This window comes from Calliopsis andreniformis, chromosome 3, assembly GCF_051401765.1.
Source record: "Calliopsis andreniformis isolate RMS-2024a chromosome 3, iyCalAndr_principal, whole genome shotgun sequence".
Taxonomy (NCBI): domain Eukaryota; kingdom Metazoa; phylum Arthropoda; class Insecta; order Hymenoptera; family Andrenidae; genus Calliopsis; species Calliopsis andreniformis.
This window is the reverse complement of record NC_135064.1, coordinates 28,003,435-28,021,994: the sequence shown is the minus strand read 5'-3', so window position 1 is coordinate 28,021,994 and position 18,560 is coordinate 28,003,435. Positions and strand designations below refer to the sequence as shown.

The window sequence follows — 18,560 nt, the reverse complement described above, 5'->3', positions numbered from 1 at the left end:
TGTTCTTTCGCGTTGGTCTTTGGAGCAATAGGTTCCTGGGCTCAAGGAGTTGCTGCACACCAACTCCACCATGGCGACGGCATTCATAAAGCAGCCTACATAGCCACCTTTCTCGGTTTATGCTTCGTCGGAACTGTTTGCTTGTAAATCTTCGAAAAGGAACGTGAGAATTGAAAATATCGTTTTTGTTGACATGATTACCTGTATTCGGCTCTATTAAATGATAAACTTTTACCACTCCTCAATTCTGCGTATATCTCTTCAAAATCTATATCAATTAATTCTAGTCGTTTCCTCTCAATTAAAATGGGAAGAGTTCTCATTGGTGTCTAGTATGCTGCTTGCACTTGAACTTAGTTCTCCGACATTCTAGGAACGCCTTACTTGACAGACACACGACCTCTGTCGCCCTTAATTTTTCTTTGTCTTTTTCGCTTCACAAAAACCGGCTAACTGTGTCTTACGTTAAAAGGAACGCACAGGAAGCGACGTCGGTACGCAGATAATTACACTCGAGACTTCGTTATTTCCTTGAAGTCGCGAGCTGCACTTGATTTACACCTTCAGCGAGTGAAAGATTCCAACACAGGAAATACCATCGAGGAGCAAGGTCAATTAAAGCCAGTTTTTCCCACTGTCCATTCTACGTTATTTCCGATTTAACTTCCAACGACTCATGAAAGACTTCCCACTCCAACTCTACTTCTTTCAACTGTTTCGTTGCAGATGTTCGGCAAAACTGATTCGTTTAAGATCAGCGTCGCTGGAGGGTCAAGCCATCGTAAAGATATGAAAGCGCAGGAAGCACCGTCTCGGTGACCATGATTAGATCCGGTTCGTTCGTCGATGACCTTGTCAATGAGAATAGTGGTTCGTTAAGGCGGCTGCAGCGTCGGTCCGCCTCTGTGTCGATTTCCAGCGAACTCGTCAGCCGGCATGGCTTCCGAGATGGTCCCTCTGAAACAGGTCCAAGGAAATAATTAATGGACTGATCGTAAAAAAATGCTAGATACGAGGCATAATCTAATTCCCCGTAGCCCTTTCCATAGATCGCTGAAGATTCTTCTATAACCTCTTATCTCTTTTACGTCATGAATTAGATTTCATTGACTACCCGTCGCTGGAGATGAAAATAGGTCGTTATTTATCTAGAAAAAAGTTCTTATAAACTGGAGGATGGAGATAAAAATTAGGATTACGCATTTGATGGACCGTATATTATATAAACTGCATTACTACTATGAGAGATATCATAAAAAGAATATTCAATTTTTTAGGTTGTCTCAAAACGTAATCTCCAAATTATTTTAATCCGCATACCAATTAAAGTGAGAGGCAAAAAGAGGAAGAATACAAATTTATTGCTATAGGCACTTCTCTGCTTCTGATTCCCTTGGCGAAAGGTCGATTGAAATGAAATTATTTATATTTATCGTAAGTACAGGATACCATATACAAGGGATTGCATTTAACCGTGAAAATGATATTATGTACATGTAGTCACAATAAGCAGATGAAAAATGACACGATTTCTGCGCTAAATTTAAACGTTCATGCTTTTTAATGTCTCGTTATGGAGGGAAGTTAACGACCGGAAAATATACCAGCGGATTACTTGGCAGGAAGTACAACATAAGTTGCCATCTCTTTCTCTATACTCTTACGACATTGGTTATCTGTACGGGTAACATTATGCTTACCACATCCACCTTATAATCTGATAGTAGTTTATTGACATACGCTTTGCTCGTAACTTCTCTTGACTGTAGTTTGATATGTAGAGTAGATTGCGTCAGTTCATCCTACTACGATTTTAATGTAGCTTTAATTTAAACGTGCTCAGATTCTGTTTTGTCTTATACAGGGATAATATCATACAAGTGTTAAAGCAAATTGTTCTCAATTTTATTTTTAATTATTTTTTACTATCCATTGTTCTTTCCACACCTTCTATTCTTTAAAAAGTAGTCTTGATTCCAGTGTAAATACCTCTTTCTAAAACCAACAAATGAGCAACCTTTTTACTACGCTTCTTGCCTACATGTTCAGAACCACCAATTTCAACTCACCACCAAACTCCTGTTCCAACTACATCAAACCACTATCAAGTAATGTTTCTAGAATTATAATTTATTTAACTTGTATTGTTTGTATCACAAGATGCAAGTCTTCATTAAAAATTCCCATGGTAGTCTGAGCTCGTACTAAATGCTCTGTCTGTCCCTTTCTGCCTCCTCCATTCGAACGAGAATGCGTGAAGCGTGCGGATCACGCGATAGCTTCTCGCGATTCATGAAACATCACACGAAAATCGTCGATACGATCTACGGTGGCGGTGGTGCCGTGCACACCGTAGGGGTAGCGATTAAATCGACAGGATATACTTTATTGGCGATTCCGTTATTACAGGCCGTACCCGCGAGCGAATAGTCATTATGGATCGATGAACCCGATTGTAACGACGCACCATCCTCGGATCGAACGGAAAACGCTTCTGTGTTGCATTTATGACAGGGCTCACTGTCGTACTTACACGTAATCAAAATTAAGGCACACTTTTAATGTTCGGAACTTGAAAAATAGTATAGTGAAGCGTATGTATAGTGTAAGAAGTACCACACGACTGGGGAACATTTTCTATGTTTGTACTCCTTTGCCAAATATGCATAGGTCAAGATGATGAACGATATTCATTGGTCCTTAATATTGTTTTTATAAGTATACTGCAAAGATTATTCAAGCAGTACCTTTAACTATTTTGTTTCATCACAGTTGCACTTCAATTATTCCACACCGAAAACTGATCAGCCTATGGAGCATTAGATGCACTTATTTCGCTTCCTCCAACGCCTTGCTCTAATACCGTTATCGCTAGTCTGCTTTAGAATCCTGCAACGCTCGAGTTGAGGCGCATTTCGATCGCGCCGCCGGAAGATCGGCTGTATTTTCTCGTCTAGGATCGATGAACGGAAACGTCATACGAAAGACACGTAAATTCCCATGAAATATCGACGTTCTCTAGAACTATCGTTGCATAACGTAACAGTAATAAACGATTTACAAACTCTATCATTCTGGTGCAAGCCAGTAGAGTATGAAGGAAATAATGGTCACTGACTTCAAGAATCAACGTGCATAGCCACACACTCTAAAATATTTCATCTACATACACATGTCAGTCGATAGTTATTAATAACAAAGTAAGAATAATATCATCTCATAAATGTTTCCTTATCACAATTTGCTTCAGAAATTTGATCGTACAAGATAATTATTTTTCTTTTCTGCCTACATAAAAAGTCTATGCTTTGTAAAAAACTGAGACCTCAACGATTACAGACTTTCATTACATCCTTGCTTCCACTGTTGTCCTCTTAGAACATCGTATTTCTCCGTTACCGAACACGTCCCGTCGTCCAAGGTCTCCCTCATGGTTTTGGATTTTCACGTAACATGACTCGATCCCGCGAATCACTCCCCCAGCACCGGTTGTGATGTTCCAGATCACATGGCACGATCCTGAACCGCAGGATTCGCGAAGCGGAGGAGAATCGACACGAGGAGAGGCCGTTGTCAATAGCCAGACTTGACTCATAGAAACGGGTTCCGCTCGCATTCCGGACGTCGTCCAGCCTGCTGGTTATGCTGCCCTCTTCCAAGCTCACTACGTACACAAATTCGTATTATGCATATGCCTACGTGCGTCATGTATGCTCGTTGTCATATCTAGATTTAATGTGATTCTGTGTTTTCACTCGGTACCACGGGGAAACACCTGTAATTGTCAAGGCAAACTCCACTTTCAGTGCCACGGATAAGAGTACCACGAGATAGAGTTCATTTTTTCATTTAATGTATCGGGTCATTTGTTTCATTCTCATCCTCCATGCTGCCAATTCACGCTGTGCTATTTATGACTTCTCAACACAATCGAGTTCAAAGAAAAGCATGTCCTGTTAGAACCTGTGGTTTACGAGCTTTCATGGGACACCTCGTGCAGTAAAGTTGCACGTGCATCAAGTGCAAACAAGAATCATATATCATTTTCACGTTAAAATGGTAAACGATGAGAAACGATTACCAGTTGCTCGTGATCGTGTCGTGAAACATGATAATTTTAATGCTCCAGGAGCGTACCTTGACATGTGGAATGATCCAATTTTCTCTTCAGGTACCACTTTCCTTTACTCGCCTATTTTATCCTTTGGTACACAACTTCTATTCTTTTACAGCAATTTTGCCAGAATTTGCTCCACTATGTTCCAACATTCTTTATACCAGTAAATCGTATTAGTAATTAACTACCGCAAGGTTTCGAATAGTACATGGCCTATCTAATCCTTCCTTTGCAAACAGCATGGGATTAGTTTGTGGTACACGAAATGTACATACATGGCCGTGGCCTGTACCGTTGCGAGAAGTGAATTGAAAGAATGTTATCTCCGATCTTCATCTTCTTGATTCGTTCCTTAGAGGACCTCGTATTCTCTTCATTATACACTCTGAGAGAGAGAAGATGATATCAGCTCTTACGAAAGCACTCTTTACACACCGATTTAGCGAGCGCTAGGTATGCAGGTAGATAGATAATCGAATAGAATCGAAAATGAGGATAGAAAATCGATTGAGGAATCAACTTGTTCCAAGTGTTGTGTTCTCAGGTCGAACATGTTATCGCTTTTTACACAATTCTATGATCGTCTTCAGCCATCGACATTTTCATAAAAATGCCTCTGTAAAGATTAACAAAGCTTCCGCATGGCCTCGTTTTTCGCTGCGGTATATTTTGGCTTCCATTTACTGCAATATGTTCTAGCATTCATTCGTCGACTTCACTGGCGAACAATACATCCTATTCAGTGCTATACACCGTGCACGTGTATACACTCCGCGTGATTTATGCCCGGTTATGACCGTGCAACTACGCTATAGAATTAAATTACTTTTTTACGGGACATTTGCTGTTCTGAAATCGATACGATCTCTTTTTTAAAGGCTTAATCTTATTAGCGTTATTAACAATACACATGCACCGGACGTCCGTGTTCCATTAAGGCCGCGGAATCGGCGGACAATGCAAAGCCCTGAGGATCTATCATGAGTGGATCTTAAAGGCAATAATTAAGCGTAATTAATGGCGCAGGATAATTGGAGGATGTCCTCAAGACGAACGTTCTCAAAATCAGAAACTAATGTTTTCCCTAATTAAACCAGGAACTATTTGTCAAGCGAGAGCATGATTAATGACCATACTGAGCACTTCAATCGCGTATTTAATGACCACTTGTAACATTAAATATTTTGAATACATACTAAATTGCATCAATAAGAAATGCTTGAAATATGTGGAAAATTGATCGAGTAAAATTATTACGAATTTCTCACTCACCATTTTTTATTGTCATAGTAAATAATCTGTTGTTAAGTTTTCATTTCCATTTTCGCCACCGTCATTTTTCACTTTCACTATTCAGCAGTTAGTTACTGAACACTATTATACGCACCCGAAATCTCAAACAGTACCAAAACAAGGGAAAAGCTAATTTCAACATAACGGAACTTTTTCGAGCGTAAGAATTATTTCTTATATGGTCGTTGATATCCACGCGTAGTGGCACCCGCATGAAAAAGAGAAAAAAGGGAAGAGGGAACGCGAACGCGACAGAAACCACAGTGCAGAACGGTAAATTTATGAAATTGGATGAAACTAGCTTTGATAAGACTTCACCCGTCATCGAAGAAACCCCTCGTGGCGAGTAAGCCTGTAATAATTCCAAGCAAACGCGCTTCTGCACATCGAGGAAAGCCGCTCTCGCGCCGTAACCTGATCCCAGCTTTTTCTTGATTTTCTTTACACTAGCTACGCTACTCCGCGAAACTCGTTTCTACTACTCATGGTCATAAAACAATTCTGAACACAGTGACCAGTATTCAAAAAAAGTATCATTCACTTTCAGAAAACCTTACGCCAGTTTTTCTTAGAGTAACACATTTAGTTTTTGTGTTTACTATTTACGAGTGTTCCAAGTTTATGAATGAATGTTGTAAACAAACAACGAGATTCTTTCTATAAATAGCCATACGAAAGTGTCATTGAACCGGGTAATTACGAAAGACGGCTCTATAGTGAAATGTTTAATCTAGGACGCTTTGAATAGCTTATGTACAGTTCGAACCATTCCGCCTGAGGGAAGTACACGATTCAAAGATGGTAATAATTATATTTCAAGGTCATGTACTTATGACATCGTACACAGCTGAAAAGCTGAATTCTTGTAACGTAGAAAATTTTTGATTTGAAATCCCATTTTCCTATTTACTAGAACATGATTCCCCTTTCTTCTTTCAAATGTAGCATAATCTTCCATTTCTCTTTCATCTTTAAGAATGCCCAATTTACTATAGAACTAACTGTAATTTCAAGTAAATTCTTCCAAACGAACCAAGTTTACACTCGATAGCCCCGAACAATACTAACCACTAAGATCTAGGCCCGAGGGATCGTCAGTGAAGGGTAACATAGTTAGCGGAGAAGTCTATGGATCTCTTTCACGGAAAAGGAAGACACGTTTTCTACTCGAGACGCACGCTTGGTTTCCACTTCTATGTAACGGACGTTGAACGACGTAATAGGAACTGAAGGGATTCAGTAGAGACGCTAGATCAACCGCAAGGTCAATGATTTTCCGAGCGGACCGATGAACTTGCGCTTCGCAAGTACATGCATCGGAGCGCACCAAGAGAGCCAGGGCACGAGAGAGGGAGAGAGAGAGGAGGCAAGGTCGTTGCCTAGATAACAGTTGCAAGGTACAGTTGGCTCGCATGCCTGAAACCATGCGACCAGACGATCATACCACGAGGAGGGAAAGCATTCTGGGGGATGCCGCGAGTTCCTGCTCCGATACGAATTATTTTTGACCTTCGAAATTGGCTAATTCCCAGTGTCAGCCCGTGCACCCTTGACTTCTCAAGTCCTCTAGTCTAAAAGACTCAGAGAGAAACCACGAGTACTCTATGGGAATTTCTCTAAAGTGTTCCTTGATGCGTATGGAAATAGCACTTCAAATCAAACTGTAGGTCATAAGAGGGATCACAAATCCAAACGCAACGATTTCAGTGAAATATTGGATGCATCTCCTCTCCCATTAGACGGCTCTCTCGGACAAGATGTTACCTATACTGTTATAACGGAAAGTAATAGTGTAAGGTCATACGTAATGGTTCTTTCAATGCTATGCGCTTACAGAGAATCTCATCCAACATAAACTGACAACACGTGCGAAGATCCTTGGCTACCTGCTGGCTCTCGCGCCGCGGCGTCAAAGCGCATCTTAGGAATCGTTCGAACCATGTTTCCCCGACGAATTCGCACAGTCATTCCAACAATGTGGTCGGTTGCATCAATATCCTCTTCCTCCTATGTTTTGCTCAACGTTTATCACTCATTAGACTTCGCGGCGAAGCTACTTATTCCCTTGCTGTAACAAATATCCTCTTGGTCCCTCACGAGTTTCCTCTTCCTCGACTTCGCAACCACCCAATGCCTTCGTAACGCGATATTAATCATCGTATACTTCATCCACGCTGAAATGAAATGAAACGTTCCTAACGTTGTAAGTAACGAAAGGACGATAATGCAAACGGTCGAATCGCTTAAAAAACGCTATAACGATTCTCTTCTCTCTATCGACGCGATGAAAATTACAGATTCATGAAATCAGCTTTTGATGACATTTTAATTTCGGCTGAATCTATTCGAGATTTTCGGGTTTGAATTTGGTACCGCTGTTAACCTGTTTTTATTCTCTCATGAAGTATATTACATATATTTAGAAATTCTAGAAAGTAGGTATATTTGGTTAGTTTCTATTGTAATCTCATATGCAGTTACAATTGCTATTCCAAAAATTTGGGAATCGTAAAAAGGAAAAAAGTGGAAAAATTCAATGAATCAACGATAAAATCGGGTGAAAATAGATCAGAGAGAGGAAGAAAGATTTCATTATCGGTGTGATGTCTCTCCTTATTCCCTTTGATGTGACCCATGTTCGGGAAGGACGATCAGAGTAGAGTGATGTAAGGGAGATGTACCTACAGGGCGCCTGCTGCTTCTTCCTTCTTCTTCCTCATCTTCCTTCGCTATCTCAGCGCTTCGTTCTTCTCCTCTTTTCTCCAAGTTGAGAATCTCTCTTACTCCTCAGTTGCTTTCTTTCTGTTTCACACTGCTCCGTTCGAAAGAAGCGCCCATCCAGCCCTGGCCCGGTTGAATTTAACGTGGCAGGTGCCTGCTGAATGGACATTGGGCTCCGGTTCTTCATTTCTTCTCCTTCAATCCTTCTGTTCCTCTCCCTTCCTCTCTCCACCATCTTTCTCTTCTCCTTCGCGATCTTCTTCCTTCTCTATCTTCCTGTCTATGCCAGCGTCTCCCAACCGCTGCACCACCGACCCGTACCACCTCGTAGCACAGTTCAAGTTCTTTGGGTAATAGTTTCGAAGCTATGAACGCTTCTTGCCACAGTCCTAGAGTCTCCTGTGAGCAGTATTTAAAATACCAACGCTCTCCTAGAACAATTCTTGTCAACATCTAGGTATTTCCTTGACATCGGCGAACCTCATTGACACTCTCTTCATGTATAGGTGTCATATCTTTTCATTCTCGAAAGGTAAATGGTAAATTATATATTTCTCGGTACCAGCTGCTATCATAAAACTTCAACACTCAACTCCGTTATAGTTCCAGAGTCAGCTGAAGCAAGTTGAAGACGAGAAATCGGAAAAAGCAACAGAATCGCTAACCGTTTCTCGCCATTGCTTCAAAAGGACAAGATCCGTGCGGCATGCTTCTGATCATTTACAGAGCAAGAGAGAGGAATAGAAAGAGAGAGAGAGAGGAAAAGAAAGGAGACTTGTTGACGAGCACATTCGCGTTGCGTTACTTCTTTTTCTACTCCGAGTGGCTTCTCGTCTCACCCGCGATTCCTACCGAAGGAGTCAGCGTTCTATGCCAGCTAGCGGCTCAGCAAAGCCTCTCTCCGTCTCCTTACCGCCAAGAAATTTCACGTGGCGGCCTTTTGTTCGAGCCCTAATGCGACGAATCGCGGATGGGAAAGTGAAGCGCGCGACTGCTCGCACACAGAAGATGACTCGAGGCCTGGCGAGTAAAGGTAAAACGATGCCGTTGCACGGAAGAATAGTGGGAAAAAAGGAAAATTACAAAATTGCGTGGAACCGAGAGACCGCACAAGTCGACGACACACAGGGTTCCGAGCGAGGATCGCTTGACTTCATAACCCATCGTTTCGCCTCTTAATGCGATCACTTTTCACTCTGCTTCCGTTTCCCTTTCTCCCCTCGTTTTTCTTTTTCTCCTTCGCTGTCTCCTAAGCCGCTGCATCTGAAATGTCGTTACCCCGCGGCTGAGACGTTTCCGCGTATTATAATACTAGTTGAACCGCTGTTTCATTGTCAGCTGTGACGGGTCATGCGCAAAGAAAAGAAAGTCTGTTCTAGTAGAAGATTCGCAGGAAATTGCACGTCCTATAGTTTATAATTGTAATTCGTGCGTGCGAAAATTTCTTTAAGGCTTATCACTTTTTTTATTTTCTTTCCTCTGTATTATGTATTTATAGGAGAAGTTAGATAATGATTATATCAATCTATAGTCTCGTAAGTGGCGAATACCAAACGGTTCATCAACCGCACATTAAGGTCTGAACAGCGACAGTTAACGATTCAATGCTTCCTGTTCTGAAATACTTAAGTAGGTACTACTACTGAAAATAATGGCTGCGACTAAAGAATAAATATTGGAGGAGCTGGTCTAGCGTAATGGTTTCAAATTTACGAGGGTAAGGTTGGTTAAGAGCGCATCTCGTGTTTCCAATAAAACACTGAAAAATCGAGGAAACTGGGATCTGGCCTTGGATCGAAGCACTGACTCGACCTTGAGACCATCCCAGGTATCCGCTCCACAATCGATGATGAGTCAATAAAACATTGAAACGAAATCTTAATGAACTTCATATTTCCGTCCGTGAAATACATATATTCCACGGACACCCTATACGAAAAATTTGGCTTTAACTACTCACTAATGAAGTCTGGAAGTAGAACCAAATGATTCGACATTATTTTCTGCTCGTGCTAAGGTCTTCAAATAAATCATAACAATTTTCTGCTAAGTCGATCTTATTTTCAATGAAAGACTGCAATTCCTTTTTATGTCTTCCCGAAAGGATGCAGAAGAAAAAGGCAATGGTTATGCGTATTCTTAAGAGGAGATAACCATTGAACGAAAGGGTTGAAGCGGCTTCGCTCTTTTAATACTGGGAGAAGACAGCTATCGTTGTCTCGATAGCGTTTCGTCTCTTCCTCATTTTTTACCGTTTTCACTATTTCCTAACACGAAGCTGCGACGCTGGCCATTCCTCGTAAACGACGACGTAAACCCGTCGGTATGCTTTAGCCTCTTAATAGTCCGACCTTGAGCCAGAACTAAGGAGTGCCTTTGCTACAGCCGTAACCTTCGTATACCTTCATCAGCAGGGCTCAACCTACGACTGACAGCGTATTTCTGTTTCCTTCTGTTTTGCGCTAATTAAATCGAGGAGTTTCTCTGCGGTCGTCCCTTCTCCTTTTTCGCCACTTATCCATGGAAAATCCGAGATCAGAATTACACTATCTTATGACTGAATGTACTAAAGTACATATGTGAAATCAAGCGTCGACGAATATTACTATTCATATCAATCTCAAGAGGCAAAGGGTAAAACGTTTAAATAGATACCGTGTCACATACTGTCAAACGCATAAATAAAAGTTCTTTCATAACAACTTCAAAGACCATCCAGTTGATCCGTTAAAGAGTCATAATACAATTATCGATAATTTTTCATCCTTAAAGTGGATTACGTTTATTGCGAGACAAGGTTAATACGGCTATATAATACTCTGACATAATATTGAAGTTGTTTTTCGACGATAAGTAAATCTAGTTTAGAGGATAATTTGTGAATAGAATTACGAGAACGTTTTCAGAGTGCTAGATGATCAAAAGAGTGCAATGGGGTGGCAAAATAGAAAGGAACCGACGAAAGGGTTGCGGTACGCCGGAAACAGGAAGCAAGCCCATGACCCCGAAACACTTTGAGACTTGTCCGAAGACAAATTAATCTTCGACTGTGCGATTCAGCAGCACGAGATGGAATGCGTTCGAGGGAGTAACGGGTACAAAATATCCTGCGTACACGAATCGCGAGGCCACCTCTCCTCAACGTTCAGGGACGACGTAAGCCTTCGAAAACCACGCGCAGAATTGCCCATTATCTTCTATCCCTCTTGCTTAAACAGAAGGTAATCACCAGAGAAAGATAATCAATTTCAAGTCTGACTCAATTGTTACGACTCGATCTCGTGTAATACTGTGATAAAGGATACATATGTAATAAGATGAGAGCCTGTTAAGAACTTTACTTAACGGGATTAGCCTGATGTTTTCAAATCCCTACGAGAGGGATTAAATAGTTAATTCAACCTAATCTGTAAAGGAAGTTGCCGAGCAGAAAAGAGGTTAATAAACTATTCTAAAACTGGTTGTGTTTAAAAGAGAGTCAAAGAAAAAAAAAAGATCTCAACTCGATAATTGTCAACATACAATTCGTTAATAGATATAAGCAAAAATTGGGCATAAGATAGAACTACTTTTACTTCTGTGTACTCCAAATGATCGTTTAGAAGATCTAGGTTATCTTTGCTCTTACCAGCTAATTCAATATTTATCCACCTCGCGTTCCAAATAGAAAAAAATGGGAACAAAGAAAGCATATTATAGGTATGAAACGCAATAAAAAGAATGAAGTTATAAGCAGTGATGTAAGGAACGAGCTAATCTCGTACCGTGACCCCATTATTTATACCATCTGTGTACCATTTGCCTGGAACAGCGTCTGCCTATCTCATACCTGAAATTCTTTGACCCTTTTCTATTCATAAGTCAATTATTTTCACGCCCGTATGTAATTTATTCGAGGTATCCGATTATAATGTACTCGTACGGAAAATAAGACCTCCTCACTGAAACGTTAATCATAAATACAGTCGTATAATATGAATCTTATCTCAACTTTACTACATTTTCAAGTTAAAATTTAATGATTTCTATGCAATATTCTCTTTGTAATTGTTCAACTGAAAGATTGATACAGAATAAAACGGACGAATCTATAGCTACGCCATGCTATAGACTTGAAGATATTATGCTGTAAACCATTAGAGAAAATCGACATAACCATACGGTAGGTATTTCGTCCGTGTAACAATTAAACAATTACCGATAGTATTTCTGCCCTCTGTTCAATGGAAATTATAAGTTAGAAATTAATATTTTATGTCACTAAGCAGAACATATTTGACTCTTCTTCATAAAAATCTAATTTCTACAATCAAAGCACATAAAAATGTCGTAAAGTTATAAAGTCATGTTACTAAAGTCATGTCTACAGAAGTAAATAAAATTACTATGCACTGCCATAGTACTGTTATTAATTACAAATTAATGCTTGAATCACGACAATCATGGGTAAATAATTGCATCTATTATATTGCATCGTAACTATATTACCACATTAAAACGGTAATCGTGTCAACTGAAACATCCGAAATATTCGAACTTTCAAAAGTTCATTCGGTAAACGGTTGGCGCCTAACGTATTTATCGATCGCATCTTCATGAATGAAAACGTTACATTTCTGTTACGTAGATTACGCACTCCCAACGAAATTCGTCTGTGATTTCGACATTTCGGAGCCATGAAATCCAGTAAAGGTATAAAAACACACGATCAAGACGGATTGAAAAAGAATTTTAAAAATTAGCGTTTGAACGGTTTGATCACGTGACCCTTCTAACGATCATCTTTCGAAAACATCGTTGAAATTTTCATTCAATAAGTACCCATTGGCGTTGTTTCTTAGTACATTCGGTGTAACGCGATTATTTAGTCGCGCAACTACAATACTGTACAGTTGACTTAGAACTCTAATAACTGCACAGCTAGATGTGAATAAAGATAACTGGAGAATGTACGAGTATTTGGTGCATCGTAATACAGGTTCGAAATGCCGGGTCGTTAGCAAAGAATTCGTCGAATGATCACGCGATAAATGTTGAAAATGAATTCGCGAAAACGCAGAAGGGTAAGAAAAAGGGCCCGTGAAGGTCCGTCCCTGGTCTCGGGTAAGCGAAACCGGGCGGGCTGCTAACTCACCTCGTGCCACATTCCGCTGGCTCTGCCAACGTTTTCGACGACGAGAGAATGCACTGGCGCTGGCCCGTTGGAACACCACCTTTTGCACCGAAACCACACACCTGCACTAACCCCGACGCAGCACTTGTTCTTTTTAGAAAATTCAAACGCACACGTGAGGGCTTAGCGGGCTGTGCATGCCCGCGACGCGATTCGTCCGCGCCACTCGCGCAGACTCCCCAACGGTTTCCTTTTTTTTTCACGCGCGTAACCAACACTTCGGAAACGTCAATCGGCCGTATCGTGTCTTTCTCTCCCCCGATAAACGACGTTACTGCGAAATAACCGGCCTCACTTGCTGTCCTTCCTATCAGACGCGTATCCAAAATGAACCGCGCAAGCGATCAACACAGACTGAACCGCCGCGCAGCCTACTGATCGTAGTAAGCTGCAGTTCGCCGATGATGCGTGGAGGGGATGCGCAGTTTGCCTTTTCGACGTTACATATTTCTCCAATGGAAATTCAAATTTGATTCTCAACTTGTTGAATACCGTGTAGCTTTTCCACTTTCTCCAGAGCTACTTTATACACATATATCCCAAAACACAAGTAGAAAATATTTCAATAGTTTTTCTTTGCCTTGCACTGTCGGTTGTATACGAATTGAGAACGAGTAGTGTTTCTATCGCGAAAGAACTTGCGACTGTGAAGCTCTTCTATGTACTTCCACGTGGAAATTGTGCTTCATGTGACGTAAACCGAACATTCTTTTTACTGATTTTAGTCATTGTTACTTATAATACTATTATGAAAAAGCAAGACAAAAATAACAGTAAAATAATGTTGAATTTTTAAAACAGGTAATAAGTTTATAATGAAAGGATTACTGAAGAGGTAACAAATTCAATTTAAAGTGTATATTTTACACAGGTTCCAGTCTATGTTCTTTCTAAACATATGTTTTACAATCGCATTGCCATTCACTCACAACGTGTACCACTAAGGTAATCAAATTAATACCTTAGATTTAGATATATTTGTAGTTAAAATTCGGTAATATGAATCAACCATAATTTTTTTTATTTCTGTAATATAATCGCTTGTACAGAATTCTTTATTTAATGAAATATACCGAATACACATAAAAGTATATTATAATGCGCATGAAAAGTCCAATGTAATCGTACATCAATCAAAACATTAAAATTGTAATTGCTTTTTTTCTGAATAAGGATAATTTACAACGTTTACTGTTCTGTTTTTTCTCTGTCGTATATCTTAAAACTAACTGACGATTACATTTCCAATTTAACACATTTACATGTGACATTTCATTAAATCGATCTTTTTTCACGCGTTTCTTTTTTTCTATAAACAACCTACACCATAGAATTCTCAATCGTCACGCTACAAATCTCTATATTTGTATTTTAAAGACATGTAGTGCATAGTACTTTTTTCTTTATGCATACAAATATAAACTAAAGAGAGGAAAACAAAAAAGGAAAGAAAAAAACAACGTGCGTCGGCATAAAAATGGTACAAAGAAAATCCGCCTTTCACCCACCATTACATACAAAACTTACATGGAAAACACTATATAAATCATTGAATATTTTTTGTGTGTTTTGTTAAGCAGAAAGAATAATTAAACTATTATTTGTATCGGCTGAAGATCTTCAGTTTGTAGCTTTTAATTATTTATTTCTATACATCAAATGTTACTTAGTAATCAGTAATTACCCCATACCCATTTCTGTTGTAAACATATTAACGTTTCATGCAATACATTTACTAGTATGATTACATATATCCAAGCAAACGAAATTATTCTTCATGAAATTTTAATTCGACTTATCAAGCCAGAAGCATATTTATTAATGGCAATCTATTTTCCATGCAGGTTCCATTGTTTCTAAGAAATACCGCGAATGTACAGTGTAACAAAGAAAAAGGATACATCCTTCGCATTACGATCTAATAATAATATAATCTTCTTGAATGTGTTAATAAACAAATTTACACCGACGAAGTATACTTTAACAGAGCTACCTAGTACTTAGAGCACATCGAAAGAAAGTATAGAATAAAGAAACTAGAAATTTCTTAGAGTGAACCGTGTGAATATTTAAATGTCGATACTTGTTTCAAGTACGATAAAGTACCAATTTAAATAAAAATGCATAATCGAACAAGTCAGTAGCGTGTATTCTGTCAAGAGTTGGGGTAGAAGTTTATAATTTTTTTTCTGACAGCCAGTTACCTCAAATATCTCTCACCATGCCTGTTGCAAGAGGTAAATAAGGAAAAAAAATTAAAAATAGTAATGGAATAACAATATTGCATATTGGTGGTTAGCTCATGAACACTTGTCCATTAGACAGTAGCCGTTCAATAGCAGCATTTATGTCCCCAAATGTTGCAATTAGTGCTGAAAACGATATTAAAATTTAATTATAAATTATAAAAAATTTATTCTAACATTTTTTTAAGATGCAGAAAATAATAGCAGTTTCCGAAATTGTATATTTTATACCTTGTAAATTAGCATCTCTATTAACAAAGCCCATAGCCGTAAGTTGTTCTAACTGTGCTCTGTAACGTTCTTCTGGCGGAGGCACAGGTTGGCCATCCACTTCTATTCCTTGATTTAATGCCATTGCCGATACCTAACGAAATTAAAAACTAATAATAGTCTTTCTTATATTTATCTACAAATTAAAAAGAAACAAAATCTTTACCATGCGCGCCATAAATTGGGAGAATGCATCTTGCTGGTTCGTATCTGTTGATTGCGTAGTTGGTGCAGTTGGATTTGTTGTCCCTGTGTTGGGTGTTGTTGTTGCAGGTGGTACAGTCAGCCCCATACTAAAAATTTTACGTTAATAAATTTTTAAATGAAATTAACATTATCCGCATTGAAAAACAATGCTATAAAAATATCTTAAAAATACAATAAAATTGCGACCACAGAAAAAATACGTATATATTTAAATATTTGTATATAATTATATATTGTATGATAACTTACTTTTCAACAAGTTCTGGAGCTACTGTACGCAACTGTTCCATACCCTGTTGAATTTGCATAATGGCGGCTAAAGCATCAGGATTGGTAACAACATTTTGGATCTGAGGATTTTGCATTTGTTGAATAAATGCAGGCATCATAGCCCGCATTTGCTCTTGCATTTGTGGATTCCCTCGTAGAAACGGATTAGCAGCAATCACTCTACTAGTCATAGCTGGATCTGCTGCCATTGCTTCTAACATTGACCTTGTATATGGAGCATTTAACATGTTACGCATCAGTTGTGGATTTTCCATCATTTGAGTTGCAAGACTTTGCATTCCTGGTGAATCCAAGAGACCTCTTCCCTGCTGCTGATTCGAGGAATCGTTTTGACTTTGACTCCAAGGATTTGGTAATGGGTCCCTATTTTCCTGACCTTGTTGTGGATTGGTCTGACTATCTTGATTACTACTATTTTCCACTAAGGCTGCAAATGGATTACGCTCATTAGCCGCTGCAGCAAGCATGGGCTCTTGAATGTCTCTATACATGCGACGAAGTGCGCTATAGCCACCAGGAATGCTTTCTAAATTAGACAGTGCTCTATCATGGGTGCGCATTAGTTCCTGAAGCATTGATGGATTACGCGCTAACTCCATTGTTTGCCTGAAGAAAATTAATATACATATTTATGACTTTATTCGCATTTTATGACATAATAAGGAATAAACATGTTAGAATAAATTTTACTTTCATTCTTACCTTAGTAATTCTGGATTATTCAGCATATGACTAATTTCTGGATTACGTTGCATCAATTCTTGCATCTGTGGATTAGCTGTGACCAAATTACGCATATTTTCTGGATCATTCATCAAACTTTGCACCAATGGATTATCAAGCACTTGACGCATTGTTTCAGGGTTAGATAATAATTCACGTTGCATACGTTGTTGCAAATCTATAAAATTAGCAGATCCCAAACCAAGAGATGCCAATCCTACAAGTCCACCCAGGCTGCCTAATTCAAACGGGCTAGCACTTATATCAGCTAAATAGAAAAAAGAATAAAAAATGTATTATAACCACTTATAAAGAATAAACTTGAAACTATACTTTAAAGAATATTGTATTGATATACCTGGAGGTCTCTGCGATGGTGTTGACTCTTGAGTTTGATTAGAAGGAGTACGCGGAGCCTTAATAACCAGATGAACTGTCAAGCCATCTTTGACATTATGTGTACTCAAAGTTTCATGATCTTTCATTATCTTTCCAGCAAAAATCAAACATAACTGTTCTGTTTGGGCATTGAATTTCTTTGAAATTGCTTCTTTAAACTGTAAATTTTAGAGGAAACAATAATTAAAAGCTAACCCATCAATGACAACCATGATGATTCCAGGGAACTCGTGTTCATTTAAAATTCGTGAACACATGATCAGAAAACTTACATCTTTAATAGTAGCATTCTCCTCGATCTCGACGCTCTGTTTTTCTTTCGGCGTTTTGACGGAAACAGTTATTTTCTTTCGAGTATCCTGGCCTTCTGCCATCTTGAATCGGTAGATGACTCGTTACTTTCGACGCTTTCGATTCTCCCTCGTCGAGGGCCAATTGCGCACCACTTTCAACGAATACTACGCCTTTTTTTCGCACCACGGAAATTTCGTTCAAGAATCCGTCCTCAATGGAACTACTATGAATTTTGTTAACAAGTTATCCTGAAGAACCATAAATGATCATATAGAAGGGTCAACTTAAACGACTATTCTATACTGAGTCATAATGCATGAAACGACGAAAGTAGACGATATGTCAACGCGCCCGTATATAGTTTGTTCGAAGTTGATGCATATAACGTGTTTCTCCACCAATCGAACCTTTTATCTTGTTAAATAATATTTATGTATGAGTATGTATTACACAGTAATGAACTAACGTAGAAAATGATGTATCTTATTTACGAAAAATCTCGAATCGCTGTAATTAATAGGTTATGTCGTACTGCCACTACTATAACGTAAAAGTACTAACACAGGCGTATTTGTATACGTCATATATTAGGAGACAAAATGCATTACATCATGAAAAAATGATTACCTGTTTGAAAAAATTATGAAATCGACTATGATACTCTTGATTTTATACATTACTTCGATAAAAAAAAATTGCTCTATCATAAAAATAATTTAACTCCACTTTGTTCTCAATTTACATGTAAATATCCAAACCTCATATAATTTTCCTAACTGTAATTCTTAAATAGCGCTGCATGTATTACTATTATCGATGATTAAGC

At 38.8% G+C, this 18,560-nt stretch overlaps 2 protein-coding genes and 1 long non-coding RNA gene across 3 annotated transcripts; 1 reads left to right on the top strand and 2 right to left on the bottom strand.

The window, feature by feature from the left end:
* Window positions 1–829: 829 nt before the first annotated feature.
* On the bottom strand, window positions 830–13,443 carry LOC143177369 (uncharacterized). The gene is made up of 3 exons (XR_013001554.1): window positions 13,433–13,443; window positions 13,266–13,394; window positions 830–957 (listed from the first exon to the last, which is right to left on the bottom strand). It is a non-coding gene; the product is annotated as an uncharacterized LOC143177369 (long non-coding RNA).
* LOC143177368 (uncharacterized) lies at window positions 13,442–14,293 on the top strand. Its single transcript, XM_076375242.1, has 3 exons — window positions 13,442–13,687; window positions 13,804–14,105; window positions 14,176–14,293. Exons 1-2 carry the CDS (start codon window positions 13,442–13,444, stop codon window positions 14,098–14,100), a joined length of 543 nt encoding a protein of 180 aa, XP_076231357.1. The 3' UTR covers window positions 14,101–14,105; window positions 14,176–14,293.
* Ubqn (ubiquilin) lies at window positions 14,148–18,207 on the bottom strand. The gene is made up of 7 exons (XM_076374881.1): window positions 17,713–18,207; window positions 17,400–17,598; window positions 17,021–17,309; window positions 16,277–16,924; window positions 15,987–16,113; window positions 15,782–15,914; window positions 14,148–15,676 (listed from the first exon to the last, which is right to left on the bottom strand). The coding sequence occupies exons 1-7, from the start codon at window positions 17,812–17,814 to the stop codon at window positions 15,600–15,602; spliced, it is 1,575 nt and encodes a 524-aa protein (XP_076230996.1). The 5' UTR covers window positions 17,815–18,207; the 3' UTR covers window positions 14,148–15,599.
* Between the last annotated feature and the right edge of the window lie 353 nt (window positions 18,208–18,560).

What these genes read in the sequence shown, in the direction of transcription:
- LOC143177368 (XM_076375242.1), top strand. Translation starts at nt 13,442, where the DNA reads ATGCCCGCGACGCGATTCGTCCGCGCCACTCGCGCAGACTCCCCAACG. An exon ending in CGCGCAGCCTACTGATCGTA is followed by an intron (nt 13,688 to 13,803) that starts GTAAGCTGCAGT and finishes AATACCGTGTAG; the next exon opens with CTTTTCCACTTTCTCCAGAG.
- Ubqn (XM_076374881.1), bottom strand. Translation starts at nt 17,814, where the DNA reads ATGGCAGAAGGCCAGGATACTCGAAAGAAAATAACTGTTTCCGTCAAA. An exon ending in AATAATCCAGAATTACTAAG is followed by an intron (nt 16,925 to 17,020) that starts GTAAGAATGAAA and finishes AATTTTCTTCAG; the next exon opens with GCAAACAATGGAGTTAGCGC. An exon ending in TAGAGATGCTAATTTACAAG is followed by an intron (nt 15,677 to 15,781) that starts GTATAAAATATA and finishes TATCGTTTTCAG; the next exon opens with CACTAATTGCAACATTTGGG.